The sequence below is a fragment of the Salvelinus namaycush genome, chromosome 9 (genome assembly GCF_016432855.1).
Source record: "Salvelinus namaycush isolate Seneca chromosome 9, SaNama_1.0, whole genome shotgun sequence".
Lineage (NCBI taxonomy): Eukaryota > Metazoa > Chordata > Actinopteri > Salmoniformes > Salmonidae > Salvelinus > Salvelinus namaycush.
The window spans coordinates 51,747,129-51,768,642 of NC_052315.1; the positions used below are offsets into that span (position 1 = coordinate 51,747,129).

Sequence of the window (21,514 nt, forward strand, 5' to 3'; positions counted from 1 at the left end):
CTAAAGCATTTGGGGTAGAGTGAACATCTTTCCTTTTTTTCCCCCATAAACTGTATCAGGGTCAGTTATCAGGAGGTGTTGTGCCTCGTTGACTTAAAGCCGTTTTCCATTTCATTCCCAAACGCAGCAGAGCTCGACTCTGCTCCTATCCACTCATATCTTCCAGAACTCATCATCATGCTCGGCTTTCTTCGAAACGGATTCGTTGGAAAAAGCAAGAAGGAATGGTCATTGGAAAATGACAAACGATCAACTCGGAGAAGATGTTACAATGGTAGAGACACATGTCAACTCTGGCGTTCATCACTTTGGCCATTCTGTCAGTAACAGTGACAGCTGTCTGTTAGTGTGGCCTAGAGGTGACATATTAACATTACTTTACACTCAAATCACTCAAGCTATTGGAATCACAATCCCCCCGAGACCAAACTACTACACTAATGCTTTACTCAGTTTGTACACTCCTATCGTGGATATACCATCACATGAAAGCACAATGGAGAACACATTCATCTAAGCTAATGGACGCTTACTGTAAACTACTATAGCCGACTGCTGGAATCCCATCATAGCCATTAGTCTCTGAGCGCCACTCTGCTACGTCTGCTGCTCCACTCATCAACGTCTGTGGCGCTGCTAATTAGCCCTAAAAAGCCACACGTCAGTGGGGTCTGAGCAGCGAGAAAGACGTGACACAATGAGATTTTCAAAAAATCTTTACGAGCTCACAGAGCGAAGAAACTATGCTATTGTCTAGAAGAGTGTATTTTTGGAGGTTTGCGTCGCCTACTGTGTCACTTGAAGGAGAGTAAGAGCTGTTAAGCACGCCAATAGGGTTCACGTGTGTTTTTATTATCCTTGTGACTGAAACACTGTCTTCACCAACAGGACAATCACTGGGAGGTTAACTACAGTGGAGGAGAGAAAGAAAGGACGAAGGGAGAGAGAGAGAATCAAAGAGAAAAAGCGAGAGCAAGAAAGAACAAGAAATGTACAATAAAGGATGCGGCCTTTTCGGTCAGGTTCAGAGCCGATAATAAACAAAACATTTCATCCCGGGGGCCCACCCAATTAGATTGAGCAAAACCAATAAAAAAACATTTTTGTTCCAAATGAGACATTTTTACCTAAGCACAATGAGATACAGTATCTGTTCAGGTCAGCTGAGAGAGGTGAGCATTCTCATGTCAAACACCTGCAGCCCTGAGAGGAGAGAGAGTGAGGGCAGAGAATGGAGAGGGAGAGAGATAGCAACTGGAGAGAGAAAGAAGGAGAGAGGGGCAGCAAACAGAGAGCGTGAAAGAGAGAAAGAGAGGTAAGAGTGAATACAGCTCCCACAGCTCACGGGGTCAGTGCAGCAGGGATAGTGTCACAATTGTTTCTGAATGTGACGAGAGGAGAGGGGAGGTGTGAGGGTGACCAACCACTGTGACTGACTCCTGCTCCTGAAAACAGCCTGCTGCAAGACTGGTCTCTCTCACGCCCGGGAAGATGCTCTGCATAATAACAAAGGATTCCAGCTCTCTGTGTGGCAGGTAGAGAGAGAGAAATAGAGAGAGAGAGTGTGTGGGGGGGGGGGGGGGGTGAAAGTGAGAGAGCAAGAAAGGTAGTGTAAAAGAGAAGAAGATGAAGCGTTGCCACTCCGACCAGAGAGAGAGCGTGAGACAGAGAGGGGGAGTGTGTCCTCTGTGCAGCGGAGCTCTCACAGACAAACACAGCGGGTTGGAAGTGTGTCAGTGTGCCTTTGTGGTCAGGAGGATACGTTTGTTATGACAGGGGACGCTTGCGTACAGAGCTCACACACCGCAACAGCTAACCTAGTCCTCTATTCCTTCTCACGCTGTTCCTTCTGACACTCTCTCTTCTTGCTCAATACCTCTCTATCTCCTCAGCTGTTGCCACGATTCTCTTTCAACAATCTTCCTCTTTTTCTTTCTTTCATTTTCTCACTCTTCCTTTCTCTCTCTCTCCCTCTCGTTCTCTCGTTTCAACTAGGTTTGTTTTAAAGACAAAGAGTATTAACCAAATAGCTCCTCCATTACTGGTGCTAGTACAGAAGCTTAAAACTATCTGACGCAAGCATCACCTTTATTCATTCATACAACGCCAATTACTATGACAACGCCGCTCACTTGAGTATATGACACAGACTCCAGTTGCACAGGACGAGCTGAGAAACGACAGGCAGCGGTTAACGCAGCCTTCCCCCTAACCAATCTCCTTATCCTCTTACTCTCTCTCCGCTCCTATCTCCACAAGGGTAAAGAGAGAGATTTCACACCTAATTGATGCACAGAATGGTTTTATAAATCAGCTAATGAGGGCTGTGATCACACTCGTGTGAAGACGCCGCATGTTGGAGGGGGGGTTGGCGGGAGTTCAATGGTTGAGCTCCAGGAGAGGCTGAGCTCCTCCGTTATTAGCCTGTCGTGAGATGAGGGCTGGAGGGGGAGACTTGGGCGGGAAATAAGGGGGGAGAACGGGGGAGTTTGAGGGAGTTTAGGGAGACTAACACCACACGTTTACCACTGAGCCACATAATTAAAAGATGCTTAAATATCGAGATCCACATATCGATAATCAAAATGTTGCAGTATGTGAGTCATGCTTACTCAAGCTTACGAGTCATCCAATGGGTAGTTAGACCATCAACTCTTTGGTGTGAGACATACTTCCTTGTTTATGCTTCATGTCTGAGTTAAAAAAGTATAAACAAGTCATTGTTTCTTGAAGACCAAAGCTGAAAGAGTGAAGTACTCTTTGCCCAAAGCACTGAACTTCAGTGAGATTGAGAGAACTTAAAGAGAACGGAAAACACACAGGTATCTTCCAAAAATGAGATGAAGTTTTCCAATTGACTATAAACTCAAACATGCTCAAAGCACTCCCACACAAAGACAATTACAAACATTCCCCAACCCCAAACAACCTAGCATGAACAGACAAGACTCAAACAGTCCCCTTAAACCCTAAACAATCTGCTACCGATCACACAAAGACAGACGACTCGCTTTGTACGAGCCAGTCACAAATTGTTCAAACCCCAAATAACATGTACCCAAACAAACAGCTTTTCACCCCAGAATGTGTGACAACACCAAATTGTAAACAACCCAAAACAGACTGGACAAGAAACATCACCAAACTGTTGATTCACAACAGTCTTGAACCCTTCAAGGGTGCTTGTAGTACGACTGACTGTTCTACCTGCTCTCAGCCCCTCTGACTGAATGAACGGATTCCACTCCACTCTGGCACATCTAAAGCGCTCTTCTGACGAGGTGCAGAACTCACCGTCAAAGCTCTCCATAGCTGGAAACACACGAGTCTGTCTCTCTTCTCGCTCTGTATTTCTCTCTCGCTCTCTTTCGCCATGTGACGCACTTTGTTGCGTGTATTGAAAATCGCGATACAAATAAGGTTATTCATAGTGTTGTTATTATTATTTGTCTCGGCTAAAATATCTCCCGTTCTCCTAACAGGTAAGCCGAAGGAAGCTCTCCTAACAGGTAAGCCGAAGGAAGCTCTCCTAACAGGTAAGCCGAAGGAAGCTCTCCTAACAGGTAAGCCGAAGGAAGCTCTCCTAACAGGTAAGCCGAAGGAAGCTCTCCTAACAGGTAAGCCGAAGGAAGCTCTCCTAACAGGTAAGCCGAAGGAAGCTCTCCTAACAGGTAAGCCGAAGGAAGCTCTCCTAACAGGTAAGCCGAAGGAAGCTCTCCTAACAGGTAAGCTGAAGGAAGCTCTCCTAACAGGTAAGCTGAAGGAAGCTCTCCTTGACTCTTTTCAATACACAGATGCTTTGCACACAGCACACGGCAACACCATCAGGGCCGGCTCTAGCCTTTTGGGGACCCAAAACATTTTACATGCCTCCATCTTGATGGGGGAAGTTTTAGAGTTAATTTCCTGAAATAGATGCATCTTGCGATGGGACATAGAGAAAATGTAGCAATTTTAAAGCAAGGGGCCCTAAGCGGTCGCTTACGTCGCTTACGCCTAGGGCCGGCCCTGCTCATCATAGACAGCGCACATCGCACACCATCACAGAACACACACCATGCACACAAACAGACTGACTGAATGGTAGCACCGTGACAGTGAGATTCAGCGGTGTCGGTATCCTCCACTCACCTGTGCGATCTCATACAGCAGCTTATAGTGTTCCTCTCGTTTCTGTAAAGTGCACAGATTGCAGCCCATCCTAATCGTCGTGGCAACGCCGGGCGTCCAATCGTCCCCGAGCGACAGCAGCGGCAGTGGAACCGTACGGACAGGGGGTCACCCTCCAGACCGGTGCACCCGTTCTCATCAGTCACTCCGTAGTGGACATCTCACACACACCACACATTGACACACTCACATTTGCAAACACACTCATACACACCGAGCCAAGGATATGCAAAGCTCCAGCGTGGTAGAACAGAAGGAAGCTCTGATGTAAAGCACTGTAACGGATACAGCAGCAGGAGCAGCTGTGCTAGTAATGGTAGCGGTATCAGCATCAGCCGGTGCCTTTCTCTCTCTCCTCTCTCTCTCTCTCTCCTCTCTCTCTCGTCTCCTCTCTCTATCTCTGTCTCTCACACACTCACACACGACACGCTGGAGTTGTGACTCCCGCACTCCCGCTCACCGAGAAAGACACTCCCCCTTTTCCTTATCAGTTCACTTAGCCTTGGTGCACATGTCTACACAGATAGCCGCTCATGAATAAGGAGGTAGGCTGGGTTCATATTCATGAGGGGGTGTGGTCAGGGGGAGGGATCTGGTGAGGTAGGAGGGTCGTGTGGTACCCAGCGTGTTGGCTCATTAAGATCGAAGAACACTTACACAATGAGGTTCCTTTGTGTGAGCAGCACCTCGGAGGAGGCTGAGCAACACTGCATTCCCGCTGAATTATACAGAGAGAGAGAGAGAGAGAGAGAGAGAGAGAGAGAGAGAGAGAGAGAGAGAGAGAGAGATGAGTGAGAGGAGAGCTCTCATGAACTGATCGCAGAGAGTGGCCTCAACGGAGAGAGAGCGGAGGAGAGAGGGAGGCAGAAAGGAAGAGAGAGAGAGAAGGATATATAGAGAGAAAGGAAGAGAGAGATTGAGAGGGGAAGAGCCGCTTAGAACACAGAGAGTGGGGGATGACGACGAGGATAGAGAGAGAGAGAGAGAGAGAGAGATAGATAAAGAAGAGCCACTGAACTGATCACAGAGTAGCACGTGTAATGCTCGACCACAAGCTTCCTATTTGAACAACCCAGTAATAAAAGGAAAGGTCAAAACCCCAAATGAAATGCTAGCAACTTTAATGACTTCATGGAGCTCTGGACACTATGTGATCAATATGTACTGTACACACACTGTGTGGGTGAAAATAGTGTGTATTTCTATGTTAACAGAGCCTGATGTGGAGATAAGACAGTCAACAGTGTAATGGATATTTCTCAGCCATCATAAAACACACAGCATATTTACCTAAATCACAGAAACCACGACCATCTGACAACAGAGAGTCACACTAAATGACAGATTATAGTCACAAGGAATGACAGATTATAGTCACAATGAATGACAGATTATAGTCACAATGAATGACAGATTATAGTCACAATGAATGACAGATTATAGTCACAATGAATGACAGATTATAGTCACACTAAATGACAGATTATAGTCACAATGAATGACAGATTATAGTCACACTGAATGACAGATTATAGTCACACTAAATGACAGATTATAGTCACACTAAATGACAGATTATAGTCACAATGAATGACAGGTTATAGTCACAATGAATGACAGGTTATAGTCACACTAAATTACAGATTATAGTCACAATGAATGACAGATTAAAGTCACAATGAATTACAGGTTATAGTCACACTAAATGACAGATTATAGTCACACTAAATGACAGGTTATAGTCACAATGAATGACAGGTTATAGTCACAATGAATGACAGGTTATAGTCACACTAAATGACAGATTATAGTCACAATGAATGACAGATTAAAATCACAATGAATGACAGGTTATAGTCACACTAAATTACAGATTATAGTCACAATGAATGACAGGTTATAGTCACACTAAATGACAGATTATAGTCACAATGAATGACAGGTTATAGTCACACTAAATGACAGATTATAGTCACACTAAATGACAGATTATAGTCACAATGAATGACAGATTAAAGTCACAATGAATGACAGGTTATAGTCACACTAAATGATAGATTATAGTCACACTAAATGACAGATTATAGTCACACTAAATGACAGATAAAAGTCACAATGAATGACAGATTATAGTCACACTAAATGACAGATTATAGTCACACTAAATGACAGATAAAAGTCACAATGAATGACAGATTATAGTCACACTAAATGACAGATTATAGTCACACTAAATGACAGATAAAAGTCACAATGAATGACAGGTTATAGTCACACTAAATGACAGATTATAGTCACACTAAATGACAGATAAAAGTCACAATGAATGACAGGTTATGGTCACACTAAATGACAGATTATAGTCACACTAAATGACAGATAAAAGTCACAATGAATGACAGGTTATAGGCCGCTGAAACAGTTGTGGATGGCACTTGTTGTTTTGCAAAAATAAACAGCATATATTAAAAGATTGTGTGACAAAATATATTGCATGTTACAGTATGTATATATGCTAAATGATAGATCACAGATCTCAGAAACAGTTATAGATGGCACTGATTGTTTTGCAATAAAAAGGAATGGAGAAACAGCCCGGGTTGAACAAATCAATGATATGGTATACAAGCGGGTAAATACATGACAATAATATCAAATTATGTTATTGTTTTAGATACATATCACAATAGGATGCTTGAGCAAATAAATAGTATGGTATAGCTACCGGCGGAAAAATATCCCCAAAACATATTGTCAGTAAGGGAGGCCGGGGAGACTTCAAGAAGAAGATGGATAAATCGCTGGTTTCTCTCAAACTGCAATAATTACAAGACAAAAGACCCTAGCGCGGGTATCAGCCATGGTAGCCCTGCCGCTATCAGGAAGCTCGGCTAACGAGCAGTAATTGTTAATAAATTGGGCCTCGGAGCCGTCAGCGTGTGTGAGTGTGCGTGTGTGTTTGAGTGTTTGTGTGGCTATAAGAGTAGATGAGTAGCGCTCATTATCAGTTGGCTACCGGGCATCCCACCCCCTGGGACTCCCTAATGCGATTTTCTGGGCTTTAATTTGGTCTGGAGGCTTGCCAAATAGCTACCTACACTGGAAAATATATATAAATGCAACATGTTTCATGAGCTGAAATAAATAATTCCATACGCACAATAAAATTGTAAAAATCCCTGTTAGTGAGCATTTCTCCTTAGCCAAGATAATCCATCTACCTGACAGGTGTGGCGTATCAAGAAGCCGATTTAAACAGCATGATCGGTACACAGGTGCACCTTGTGCTGACAACAATAAAAGGCCACTCTAAAATGTGTAGTTTTGTCACACAACACAATGCACAGATGGCTCAAGTTTTGAGGGAGTGTGCGTCTGGCATGCTGACTGCAGGAATGTCCACCAGAACTGTTACCAGATAATTTAATATTCATTTCTCTACCTTAAGAACATTGCTTTAGAGAATTTGGCAGTATGTCGAACCGGCCTCAGAATCACAGACCATGTGTATGGCGTCGTGTGGGCGAGCGGTTTGCTGATGTCAACGTTGTGAACAGAATGCCCCATGGTGGAGGTGGGGTTATGGTATGGGTAGGCATAAGCTACTGACAATGAACACAATTGCATTTTATCGATGGCAATTTGAATGCACCAAGATACCGTGACGAGATCCTGAGGCCCATTGTCGTGCCATTCATCCGCCGCCATCACCTCATGTTTCAGCATGATAATGCCCCATGTCCCATGTCGCAAGGATCTGTACACAATTCCTGGAATCTGAAAATGTTCCAGTCCTTCCATGGCCTGCATACTCACCAGACATGTCACCCATTGAGCATGTTTGGGATGCTCTGGATCGACGTGTACAACAACGTGTTCCAGTTCTCGCCAATATCCAGCAACTTCGCACAGTCATTGAAGAGGAGTGGGACATCATTCCCCAGGCCACAATCAACAGCCTGATCAACTTTATGCGAAGGAGATGTCGCACTGTATGAAGCAAATGGTGGTCACACCAGATACTGACTGGTTTTCTGATCCACTCCCTACTTTTTTGAAGGTATCTGTGACCAACAGATGCATCTGTATTCCCAATCATTTGAAATCCATAGATTAGGGTCTAATGAATTTATTTAAATTGACAAATTTCCTTGTATGAACTGTAACTCAGTAAAATCCTTGAAAATGTTGCATGTTGTGTTTGTATCCCCATGCATAACCATTAGGCTACACAGTTAATACTATACTACCCAACCATCCCCCCCTGTTCCTCCAAATCACCCCCCAAACACACACATGCTCCACAATCCAGAAATCCAGCAATACCATCCATCCGCTCCTCATTCTGAAGAAACCGAGAGAGAAAGAGAGGCAGAGAGAGAGAGAGAGAGATGGAGACAGTGCATGCAGCAGCCTTTTTGCAGTTGCCTGGCAATACCAAATCCACGAAAAGCTGCTCACTAAAGTGTCAATTTGACATCAAAAGGGCTTGTTGTGAAAGAGAAAGACCAGAGAGTGAGAAAGAGCAGAGCAGGGGGATACAATGATATTGCATTTGGAGTAGAGGACCGTCGACTGGGTGCACACTAGCTGTTACAATGAGATGTAAGGAGGATGTGAAAGGCACAGGAAGAGAGGCTGGGATATTTAAGTGATAATGCCCGAGAAACCGGTGTTTGGAGGATATATTGGCACGGGTGTTGTTAGGCACGGGACAAAGTTGGGCTGGCTAACCATGCCAATATATCCTCCAAACACCGGCTTCGAGGCCATTATCACTTTTATACAACGGATTACCAACATATTCAAACAATGATTTACATATTTTCATAAAAAATGTTATTTAGCGGGCATCCGAGTGGCGCAGTGGTCTAAGGCACTGCATCGCAGAGCTAGCTGTGCCACTAGAGATCCTGGTTCGAGTCCAGGCTCTGTCGCCAGCCAGCTGCAACCGGGAGACCCATGGGGCATCGCACAATTGGCCCAGGATCGTCCGGGTTAGGGGAGGGTTTGGCTGGCAGGGATGTTCTTGTCCCATCGCGCACTAGCGACACCTGTGGCGCGCTGGGCGCAATGCACGCTGACACGGTCACCAGGTGTACAGTGTTTTCTCCGACACATTGGTACGGCTGGCTTCTGGGTTAAGTGGGCATTGTGTCAAGAAGCAGTGCGGCACGTACTGCTCTCGATCTTTGCCTCTCCCGAGTCAGTACGGGAGTTGCAGCGATGGGACAAGACTGTTACTACCAATTGGATATCACGAAATTGGGAAGAAAAAGGGGTTTTGGTCAGCATCCCTGTTAAGGATAAGATACCCATCGGTCAGCCTAATGGTCTCTCTCATCAACCCTGAACCCAGGCCGGTACAGTAACCTCTGCCTGAGGTCAGCGCTTTCCCTACATGAAATAAGCTGTCGGCTGTAGTATGGTCAGAGTGTTCCAGCGTGTCTTTTAGGGAAAATTCAAATCAACAGTCTTGCCCAAAACCCATCAGTGGTTGACCAGTACTTTTGGTATGTCTCCTCTCTTAGAAGGATTCCATTACATTCAGACTGTGCTGACATAACAACCGTACTAACACGAATGTTTAGCTTTAAACGGCCAAAATAGTATCTTCAAACAACCAGTTCTGGTTGTCCAACACTTTTTGATGCTGTGGTCAGTGACCCGTTAAGGTTAAGATGCTCATCGGTCAGCCTAATGGTCCTTCTCAGTAGCCCTGAACCCAAGGCCGATACAGTAACCTCTGCCTGCGGTCAACCAGTCAGCGGGCCACCTCTCAATGGGACGTGTCTAGTGAAGGGTGACGTCCATAAAGAGAGCGCATTATGTCCATTGAGCACATTAAGAATGATACAAGTTCTCCAGTGTTAGTTTAATGGCTTTGGGTTTTACATTCTGGCACTTTGAATCTACATTAGATGTCATTTCAAGTGTTGCCTACGGATAGGTTCAGCACATTATACTAACATTTAGTAAAAACCATTAGCTAAAACACATTCTCCCAAAAGTGTATTTCTGTCCTGGGGTGAATGGTCCTATATGTGTTTGTGTTGCTTTAAATAATATAAATTATGTGAAATTGGCTGCATACGTGAATACAATAGTGTGTATCTTCATCACAATGTCTACATAACAATTAGAATCTGCATTTTGTAATTAGCTAGTATGCAGTTACTCATGATAGTGATTTACAACAGTATTTCAGTCTGGTTTCCATCCTTGTCCTTTCTCTCAGTCCACTGTCCAGCAGTCGTTTGTCACAGGGCTGCACTTTGCCTGCCCGACTAGAAAAAAGGGTCCTTCGTCTTCCCAGTCCCAGTTAATAGGGCATGCCTGCATGGGCATGGGAAAGCCATTCGTTTTCCTGTGATGGCCCTATTTCTATTTCCAGCTTTCTTCAATTCCATTTCTGACAAACTGCTATTTGAGCCTCACCTTACACCTTGAGGTACAACCTTCAGCCAAGTGTATAATTCAGGCATATGGGTGAGGTGTAAACTCTCACACACATTTACAGCACACACACAGGCAGACAGGCAAACACACACACACACACACACACGCATGTTTCTGATACGCATGTCCTGACATTTTTCATCGTGACTAAGCTACTCGACATGAGGCTCCATTTTGCCCTCTTCCTCTTCCCAGCTCCAGAACCAGCCAAAGCTCTTGCGTTTCCGCACAACATACTACTCCAACATGCAGAGATCAATAAGATTAGTTTGATTAAACTCAACACTTAGCACAGCTGTGACAGTACGCAGGTTAAATATGTTAAAACGCATGTAATTACCAGGGTCAGAAGGGCAGTGGGAGGAGGATCTGAGAGTCACACGTACACGTGAGGCCTCGCGCACGCACGCACGCACATACATATGCACGCCGCACGCACCCACTTGCTAAGAGCACTCCATGCAGATGCAACATAGCTGTAGACGTGTGTTTGTTTCCAAACAACACTTCAAGATTTTGGTAACCTTGACAACAAAACAAACACACACACACGAGTAGTGTGTTATGTGATAGCAGGAGAAGATTTCATAAGGAATAGTGGTCGTACGGTCGGTACTGTCTCTCTATGCCACTTACTGTGAGGAATATCAAGCATCTCTACGCCAGTGGCGGTCGGTGCTGTTTAAGATTAGGGAAGGTTTTACGAGCATGGACTTATTTCTATTGAAGAATATTGGATGACGGTCATTCATATTCCATTCACTTAGCTCAATGTAACATCGATAGGTTTAGGCTAATACACGATACTGGAAATGGGCCTTAGACCCATCATGAGGGTTCCTACAACTCATACGAATTACAGTTTATAACCTAGGTGCACAAGTCGAGAGACAAATTGGAGTAATCAAGGTGACGGACGGTGCCCTTCAATACCGCCTTGCACACTCTTGCCTGCATCTAGCTGATCTGGGGTGTAATCATTTGTTTTGTCTCTAAAACGAGAGTTTCTGTTGAACAAATTCCGGTCGGTCCCTCCCCATTTTGTTCCGTTTGCTAACTTCTTATGGCTTGGGGGCAGTATTTTGACGTCTGGATGAGAAGTGTGAACTGCGTAAACTGCCTGTTACTCAGGCCCAGAAGCTAGGATATGCGTAGAATTGGTAGATTTGGATAGAAAACACTCTAAAGTTACCAGAACTGTTAAAATAATGTCTGTGAGTATAACAGAACTGATATGACAGGCAAAAACCTGAGGGAAATCCATCCCGGAAGTGGGATCTTTTTGATGTGGGTATTTTCAATTGAATGCCTATAGAGTATCTAATGGGTTAGGACCCATATTGCAGTTCCTATGGCTTCCACTAGATGTCAACAGTCTTTAGACATTGTTCCTGGCTTGTTTTCTGAAAAATGAAGAAGAATGAGACCTTTTTGTAAGCGGACTGTAGAATCATGCAGTGCTCGTTTGCGCGCATGACCGATTTGTGCGCCCTTCATTGTTTTTCCTTTCTATTGAATACGCTATTGTCCGGTTGAAATATTATCGATTATTTAGACAATTGACAACCTGAGGATTAATTATAAACATCGTTTGACATGTTTTGACGAACTTTACTGGTACTATTAGGATGTATTCGTCTGCATGTTTTGACCTCCTTTGAGCCAGTGGATTACTGAACAAAACGCGCCAAAAAAACGGAGTTTTTGGGATATATAGAGGGACTTTATCGAACAAAACAAACATTTATTGTATAGCTGGGACTCTTGTGACTGCAACCATATGAAGATCTTCAAAGGTAAGTGATGAATTTTATTGCTATTTCTGACTTTTGTAATTCCTTCACTTGGTTGTAAAGTGTTTGTATGCTTTTGTTAGTGGGGCGCTGTCCTCAGATAATCGCATGGTATGCCTTCACAGTAAAGCATTTTTGAAATCTGACAAAGCAGCTGGATTAACAAGAAGATAAGATAAGATAAGAAGATAACACTTGTATTTTTTAGGAATGTTTATTATGACTATTTCTGTATTTTGAATTTGGCGCTCTGCAATTTCACCGGATGATGTCGAGGTGGGTCGCTAGCGGAACGCCTGCGCCAGAAAGGTTAAGAAATGTTTTGCAACAGAATTGGCGGAATGAATACACCCCTGATCACCCACAGTTCACTTTCATAGCAGCTTCCTTTAGCTTGTGGAATTCAGTGCACAACACAACAGCTGTCTGTAACCAGGCGCAATTGTAACGGGTGTCGTCGTCGGATGAAGAGGAATCGGACCAAAGCGCAGCGTGGTAAGTGTTCATGATTTTTATTAAACTGAACACTAGAACAAAATAACAAAGTGAATAAACGAAACCGAAACAGTCCTGTCAGGTGCAGAAAACACTAAACAGAAAATAACTACCCACAAAACACAGGTGGGAAAAAACTGCCTAAGTATGATTCTCAATCAGAGACAACGAAAGACAGCTGCCTCTGATTGAGAACCACACCCGGCCAAACACAAAGAAATACAAAACATAGAAAATTAACATAGAATGCCCACCCAAATCACACCCTGACCAAACCAAAATAGAGACATAAAAAGCTCTCTACGGTCAGGGTGTGACAGCAATAACCTTTCCAAGCCAAACCTTCATACCATAACTGCTAACCATATTAACGTTATAGTCAACAAACTAGAACTAACGCGTTAGTATACCCACAATCCAATCCATGTATACAATCACGCAGTAAATCAACAAGATGGAGCCGTGGGCCAATTTTTGGGGCTGGTCGGGGGGCCAGAACATAATTACAGATCAATTGTAGACTGTAAATTTACAGCAAGAATCCCAAACAGATAAACTCAGTAAGAAAATAAACGTCCTCTCACTGTCAACTGCGTTTATTTTCAGCAAACTTAACATGTGTAAATATTTGTATGAACATAACAAGATTCAACAACTGAGACAAACTAAACAAGTTCCACAGACATGTGACTAACAGAAATGGAATAATGTGTCCCTGAACAACTGGGGGTCAAAATCAAAAGTAACAGTCAGTATCTGGTGTGGCCACCAGCTGCATTAAGTACTGCAGTGCATCTCCTCCTCATGTACTGCACCAGATTTGCCAGTTCTTGCTGTGAGATGTTACACCACTCTTCCACCATGGCACCTACAAGTTCCCGGACATTTCTGGGGGGAATGGCACTAGCCCTCACCCTCCGATCCAACAGGTCCCAGACGTGCTCAATGGGATTGAGATCCAGGCTCTTCGCTGGCCATGGCAGAACACTGACATTCCTGTCTTGCAGGAAATCACGCAGAGAACGAGCAGTATGGCTGGTGGCATTGTCATGCTGGAGGGTCATATCAGGATGAGCCTGCAGGAAGGGTACCACATGAGGGAGAAGGATGTCTTCCCTGTAATGCACAACGTTGAGATTGCCTGCAATGAAAGCAAGCTCAGTCCGATGATGCTGTGACACAACGCCCCAGATCATGACGGACCCACCACCTCCAAATCGATCCCGCACCAGAGTTCATGCCTCAGTGTAACGCTCATTCCTTTGACGATAAACGCAAATCCATCCATCACCCCTGGTGAGACAAAACCGGTGAAGAACAGTGAAGAGCACTTTTTGCCAGTCCTGTTTGGTCCAGCGACGCTGGGTTTGTGCCCATAGGCAAAGTGCACGGATGGAGGGATTGTGCATTCCTGGTGTAACTCGGGCAGTTGTTGTTGCCATCCTGTACCTGTCCCGCAGGTGTGATGTTCGGATGTACCGATCCTGTGCAGGTGTTGTTACACGTTGTCTGCCACTGCGAGGATCAGCTGTCCGTCCTGTCTCCCTGTAGCGCTGTCTTAGGCGTCTCACAGTATGGATATTGCAATTTATTGCCCTGGCCACATCTGCAGTCCTTATGCCTCCTTGCAGCATGCCTAAGGCATGTTCATGCAGATGAGCAGGGACCCTGGGCATCTTTCGTTTGGTGTTTTTCAGAGTCAGTAGAAAGGCCTCTTTAGTGTCCTAAGTTTTCATAACTATGACCTCAATTGCCTACCGTCTGTAAGCTGTTAGTGTCTTAACGACCGTTCCACAGGTGCATGTTCATTAATTGTTTATGGTTCATTGAACAAGCATGGGAAACAGTGTTTAAACCATTTTACAATGAAGATCTGTGAAGTTATTTGGATTTTTACGAATTATCTTTGAAAGACAGGGTCCTGAGAGAGTCCTTTCTTTTTTTGCTGAGTTTATAATATTTGACTAAAACATAATAATTTCAAACCTTGCTTACATTTGTATACAATCACATCTCATTATTAGATGGGAATACTTGGGAACAGATTTTTCTAATTAAAATCAGTTTGAGCTATCCAACAATGCTCAGAAAACACGGAGTGACAAATAAAACCACCCCGGGCCAAATTTGGCTCGCAGGCCACCAGTTGGGGAACCAACTGTCAGTTTAGCAGTTACACCAGCAGGCCCCGGTGGTAATAAATTAATAAAACTGAAAGTTTCAATCAGCTGCATTAGCTAAGAAGGTGAAAGGTAAACTAAGAAAACAAAATACAAAAAAATTGCTCAATCTCTCTCACTCTCTGCTGCTTCTCCTTAATTTTTTAAAAATGTATAAATTAATTAATTAACTAATGAAATATTGTCTCTCTGAGTCAACTACTCACCACATTGTATGCACTGCAGTGCTAGCTAGCTGAGCTTATGCTTTTAGTTCTAGATTCATACTCTGATCCTTTGATTGGGTGGACACCATGTCAGTTCATGCTGCAAGAGCTCTGATAGGTTGAAGGATGTCCTCTGGAAGTTGTCATAATTACTGTGTAAGTCTATGGAAGGGGTGAGAACCATGAGCCTCCTAGGTTTTGTAAGGAAGTCAATGTGCACGGAGGAGGACGGAAAATAGCTGTCCTCCGGCTACACCATGGTGTTACCCTAGAGATTGCTGTTGAGGCTACTGTAGACCTTCATTGCAAAGCAGTGTGTTTTAATCAGTTATTTGGTGATGTGAATATATTTAGTATCGTTTGATCAAAAATGTATACATTTTTTAATATTTCAATTTTTTTTCTGAAATTCAGTGAGTAGGATGGTCCTCCCCTAGCTCCTCTGAGAAGCCGCGTCTGCTCTATACTCCACTGACTTGCGACAAAAAAAACATGTTTATTATACAAGACATTGATGTATCAGTTGTGTGGAAGGTATTTCTCTTTGGTGTATTGGCTTTGAAGAACGGAATTCAATTTACATGAATTGAAGATCCCATGGAGCTTTCAGATGTGACGCAAATGTGACCTGTGTGTGTGCGTGTGTCAGAGAGCCCTCAGATGTAATATGTGTGGCTCAGATGTCACAGCAGTGTACCAGTCTCTCTTCTGGGGCATACCGTGGTCTGATTTATGATGAATTAAATGGCACTCTCATTTATGAATGAATCATCAACACAGCCCTACCGACCACCAGCTGTGACAGTCCTGATGGTACACACACACACACACACACACACACACACACACACACACACACACACACACACACACACACACACACACACACACACACACACACACACACACACACACACACACACACACACAGGTGGGTGCTTCAAAGCCAGTGTGTGTCCAGATCGTGCATGGGAAGCCAACCACAACATGTTTCTCAATGACAATAAATAATTAAAAAGTCTTGAATCATTAATTTATGTGGGAACGTGGCCATGGATATAAATAGCTCATGGATACACAGCCTTGCATGTTAACATTTATAATTTTGTATTTCAGGCAGTCAACATAATGGCCATCTAATTCATACCCTGTACACGCTTAGAAAAAAGGGTTCTTTCCGCTTTCCCCATAGGAGAACCCTTTTTGGTATCAGGTAGTGTAGAATCATCTGTGGAAAGGGTTCTACCTGGAACCAAAAAGGGTTAAACCACTGATTATATGTATCTGACTGTCATTAAGCATTTGTATGCAGAATAGTATGCATTGAATTATAATGTCTGTCTACTATTTCAATGGATGGACAAATACCAGCTTGAATTCAAGTAAATTACCTGATTAAACAGTCATCTTGTCATGTTATTTCATGCCATTAAGAATGTGTCGATAGAAAGGCGACATATAAATAAATAGCAACACGTCAGGCCAGAATCCCAACATCATTTGGTTCAAACTCATTTCTCCACGTCACATGATTTTCTATTACAGTTTGTCCATGGGTCAACATTTCCTCGTGAACCATGAAGAGGCCCCAAACATACAGAGAAAACAGTGAGTAAACACCGCTCTGCTCCCTTAGGGGGTAAAAGTGAAGCTCGGGAACATCTGGTTCTCAGGGATACAGTATCTTAACCTAGCTTCCTTTTTCCCCTGGAAACCAGATGTGGGGATCCCTGCTCAGGCGTTTATTTTATGCCCACTGCATTAGGTTCATGTCTCACTGACAACTAGCATCAGGCAGTCAGACAAAGAACATGCACAACAACAGGCCAGGAATCGATTTCACACTCTCTGTCCGCTCCTGGCTGAGCGGCCGTCAATACAGTCAATAAAGTCCAGATGGTGAGTTTTGCTCCTCCTGAAGAGAGAAAGGCAAAGCAGATCTATCGGAGAACAATCAGCGGCGCAGAGGACGATGGAAGTGTGTGTGTGTGCATGTGCATGCGCATGTGCAAGTGCATGTGCGTGCGTGCGCAAGGACGAACGTAAAAAGAATGAGGTCACTGAAAAGTTCCTCCATTCAGTGTTATGTTGATTATAGCACTACAGATAGCAAACACATAGACAACCACAGAAATATCCTGCATAAGACCTTTTGGGCAATATCACCTATACAACCAAAGACGCCTCAATGACAAACGTGTCTGGTCCCAATGTCATCAATGTACAGTAACTGACCACAAGACAAAGGGGACTGGATGTCACGGGTGTTGGAACTTAGGGAACATTTTACAACTTAAAGCAGGGCCTGTTTTCATAAAGCATGCTGATCTAGGATCAAGTTGTCCCAGTCCATATCATTATAGGATCTAAAAGACAAAACGGATCTCATATCAATACTCCTACTCTGAGACTCCACTACTCTTTGTGAATAGGGGCCCAGATCATTAGTTGAAATATAAAAACATGACAACGTAACAACAAAACAAATATATCACTTTATATTGTTTACTAGGGGACTGTGCCAAGACAAAACCTCCAATCAGCCAGCTGAGATGAGATGTAGTGAACTTGTATGGCTTCATTTTCACAGGCAGCAGAACCGAGAGGAGTAGCGGCCTGTATGTCTGTCATCTCAATAGCTCTCCAGATTGATTTCAACAGAGGGGGCATTTCTCCCTGATCTTGGGGTGGGAAACAATTTGAAAACCCTGTTATGTATCCTCTCCAAGCCTGAGGTAGCGAGATTGACTCATAAAAGTTACATGTCCATGGAATAAATTCAATAAAAGTTTGACATATACATTTGTACTTACATTTATAGAGAAAGAGATAGTAGTTTTAAGGTGCTAATATCAGCTGAAATGCATTGTGGAGTACCTATCCCTATGGCGATATGATATGACCTTGATTCTGAGGACTTCAAAAATGAAAAAGTGAACAGACTTCACTTCCTCAGGCCAAGTCTCCACAGAACCCAAGACAAATTGAAAATGTAAAACCTTGCGTCTAGACAGACGTTGGCAGCGGTAGCAATTTGTGTCTCTCCCCATCGGTGCTGAAACAGGCCACTTTTGTGTACTCCATAATTTCTGTTGTGATGGAATAGTTCATTGTGCTCTTCCGAGCTATTTGAGCCAGACAAGCACACACACACACACACACACACACACACACACACACACGCACACGCACACATCCATTTCCCTTCACTGCTCCTTGCTATGACGCAGGGTGGGAAAAAGCCATCAGCGAAAGCCTGAGGATAAGCTTCAAAAACCTCCAACCTAAAATGCATCGCTCCAGAAGGAAAGCGGTCCAGATCTGCTGGTAGTAATAACAGCAGTGTAGATGGATCGGCTCGCCTTGTTTTCACCACATAGAGATTAGTTGGGAATTATGATGATACCCACATACTCAGGAGGCAGGAATCTTATTTTCGTAATATGTAATACGTCAGAGTGGCACTGACGTATTACGGGCTCCTAACCAACTGTGCTATTTTGTGTGTTTTTTTTTCTCGCATTGTTTGTAACTCATTTTGTACATAATGTTGCTGCTACCGTCTCTTATGACCGAAAATAATTTCTGGTAATCAGAACAGCGATTACTCACCTCAAACTGGACGAAGACTTTTTCTTTAAGGAGTCTGGCGCGAAGGATATACTGTTTCTCTGAGACCAGGCCCAAATCCCCATCATTATCGTGAAGAAAAGACGGAGGTACAGGGGGCGGAGATCGGGGTGCATTGTGAGAATTCGTTGGCGAGTGGGTAACCCGCCTCTACCATCCGTTCCATTGGCCAACGTGCAATCACCGGAGAATAAACTGGATGAGCTCCATTCGAGTCTATCCTACCAACGGGACATTAAAAACTGTAATATCTTATGTTTCACAGAGTCGTGGCTGAACAACGACATGAATAACATACAGCTGGCTGGGGTTTTCGTGCATCGGCAGGACAGAACAACTACGTCCGGTAAGACGAGGGGTGGTGGTGTGTGTCTATTTGTCAATAACAGCTGGTGCGTGATGTCTAATATTAAGGAAGTCTCGAGGTACTGCTCGCCTGAGGTAGAGTACCTCATGAAAAGCTGTAGACCAGATCTACAAAGATCTGGTCTATGTTTTCCGTAGCCACCACAAACCGATGCTGGCACTGAGACCGCACTTAACAAGCTGTATAAGGCCATAAGCAAACAAGAAAATACTCATCCAGAGCAACGCTTAAATCCGTTTGACCTCATTTCTACCAGCATGTCACATGTGCAAACAGAGAAAAAACTAAACTCTAGACCACCTTTACTCCACACACAGAGACGCATACAAAGCTCTCCCTCACCCTCTAATTGGCAAATCTGACCATAATTCAATACCCCCGATTCCTGCTTAGAAGCAAAAAATAAAAGCAGGAAGTACCAATGACTCGCTCAATACAGAAGTGGTCAGATGATGCAGATGCTACGCTACAGGGCTGTTTTGCTAGCATAGACTGGAATATGTTCCGGGATTCATCCAATGACATTCAGGAGTATACATCCTCAGTCACCGGCTTCATCAATAAGTGCATTGATGACGTCGTCCCCACAGTGACAGTGGGTACATATCCCAACCAGAAGCCATGGATTACAGGCAGCATCTGCACCGAGCTAAAGGCTAGACCTGCCGCTTTCAAGGAGCGTGACACTCATCCGAACGCTTATAAGAAATCCCTCTATGCCCTCAGACGAACCATCCAACAGGCAAGAAACACTGAAGCATGCATGAGAGCACCAGCTGTTCAGTGATCACGCTCTCAGTAGCCGATTTGAGCAAATGGAAACCCAGCCGTGATCTCCCCAGATGGGCTAAATGTCTTTTATGCTTGCTTCGAGGCAAGAAACACGTATAGCCGATGTGGGCAAGACCTTTAAACAGGTCGAGATTTACAAGACCGCGGGACCAGACGGATTACCAGGATGTGTACTCAGAGCATGTTTTTTACACTGCTGCTACTCGCTGTTTATTATCTGTGTATAGTCACTTTACCCCTACCTAGATGTACAAATTACCTGTAACCCCGCACTTTGACTCGGTACCGATACACCCTGTATATTGCCTCGTTATTGCTTTTTTATTCTGTTATATATATTTTTTTACTTTAGTTTATTTTCTTAACTCTATTTCTTGAACTGCATTGTTGGTTAAGGGCTTGTAAGCATTTCACGGTAAGGTCTACTACACCTTTTGTATTGTGACAAAGAGAGAGAGACAAAGAGAGAGAGAGAGAGAAAGAGAGAAAGAGAGAGAGAGACAAAGAGAGAGAGAGACAGAGAGAGACAAAGAGAGAGAGAGAAAGAGAGAGAGACAAAGATAGAGAGAAAGGCAGAAAGAGAGAGAGAAAGAGAGAAAGAGAGAGAGAGAGACAAAGAGTGAGAGAGAGAGAGAGGGTGCAAGAGAGAGTGAGAGAGAGCGAGAGAGAGATGTGTGATTTAGCACGCTGTGTCGGATGTTACTGTTGTTGGCGCTCCAATTTAAGAGACTGGAGGAGATAGCTAGGGTCTGGTGTGTAATGTTTCAATCGAAACAGGCAAAACAAATACAACATCAGCAGGCAGCATTTCCTAGTGGTACTGTACACAGACTGTGGATCAATTTGCACTTAATTGCATTTAATTAAGTGGTGGTATTTCAAGGGCTCTTTATGTGAATATCACACAAGTGGTGGGGAGCTGGAGAGAAAGTGGATAGCATGCATGAATACGTCGATGGCTATATAAGGAATAAGGAATCAGGTTATTGAATGAGACTCACAGGTCAGAGTATTGTCTGATGTTGAGTAAAAAACAACCGCATTGCTGTTTGACACAGGGGTCAGAGAGAAAGGGGGCTGAAATGATCCCATCGCTTTAATATGCTAATTCTGACTCCAATTTCACAAATGCACACACTCCTCCATCCCTTCTCTCCTCCCTCCTTCCCATTTGTTTGTGCTCTGAACAAATTGATCGATGTGTTTCGTTGGCGCGTTGCTAAGAAAGACAAACATGGTTCTCAGATCAACTTGAAATATATGTCCGGCAAAACGTTTCTTTACAACCCATTGGAACATTTGATTGCAAACAAAGAAAAGGTTTGCTCACTGTTATAATTAAAATGAAAGCAAAGCCATCCCAGCCATGCCTATCTGGGAGATTCTGATCTTTCTTGATCAAAGAATAAGGTTTGTTAAATA

At 43.8% G+C, this 21,514-nt stretch overlaps 1 protein-coding gene across 1 annotated transcript in view; it reads right to left on the reverse strand.

Moving 5' to 3' along the window:
• LOC120053538 (PDZ domain-containing RING finger protein 4-like) overlaps window positions 1–4,200 on the reverse strand; it is a 120,771-nt gene extending 116,571 nt beyond the window's left edge. The window contains exon 1 of the mRNA XM_039000672.1: window positions 4,132–4,200. Within this exon, the coding sequence (XP_038856600.1) occupies window positions 4,132–4,200 (69 nt within the window). The remainder of the gene's footprint in view (window positions 1–4,131) is intronic.
• Between the last annotated feature and the right edge of the window lie 17,314 nt (window positions 4,201–21,514).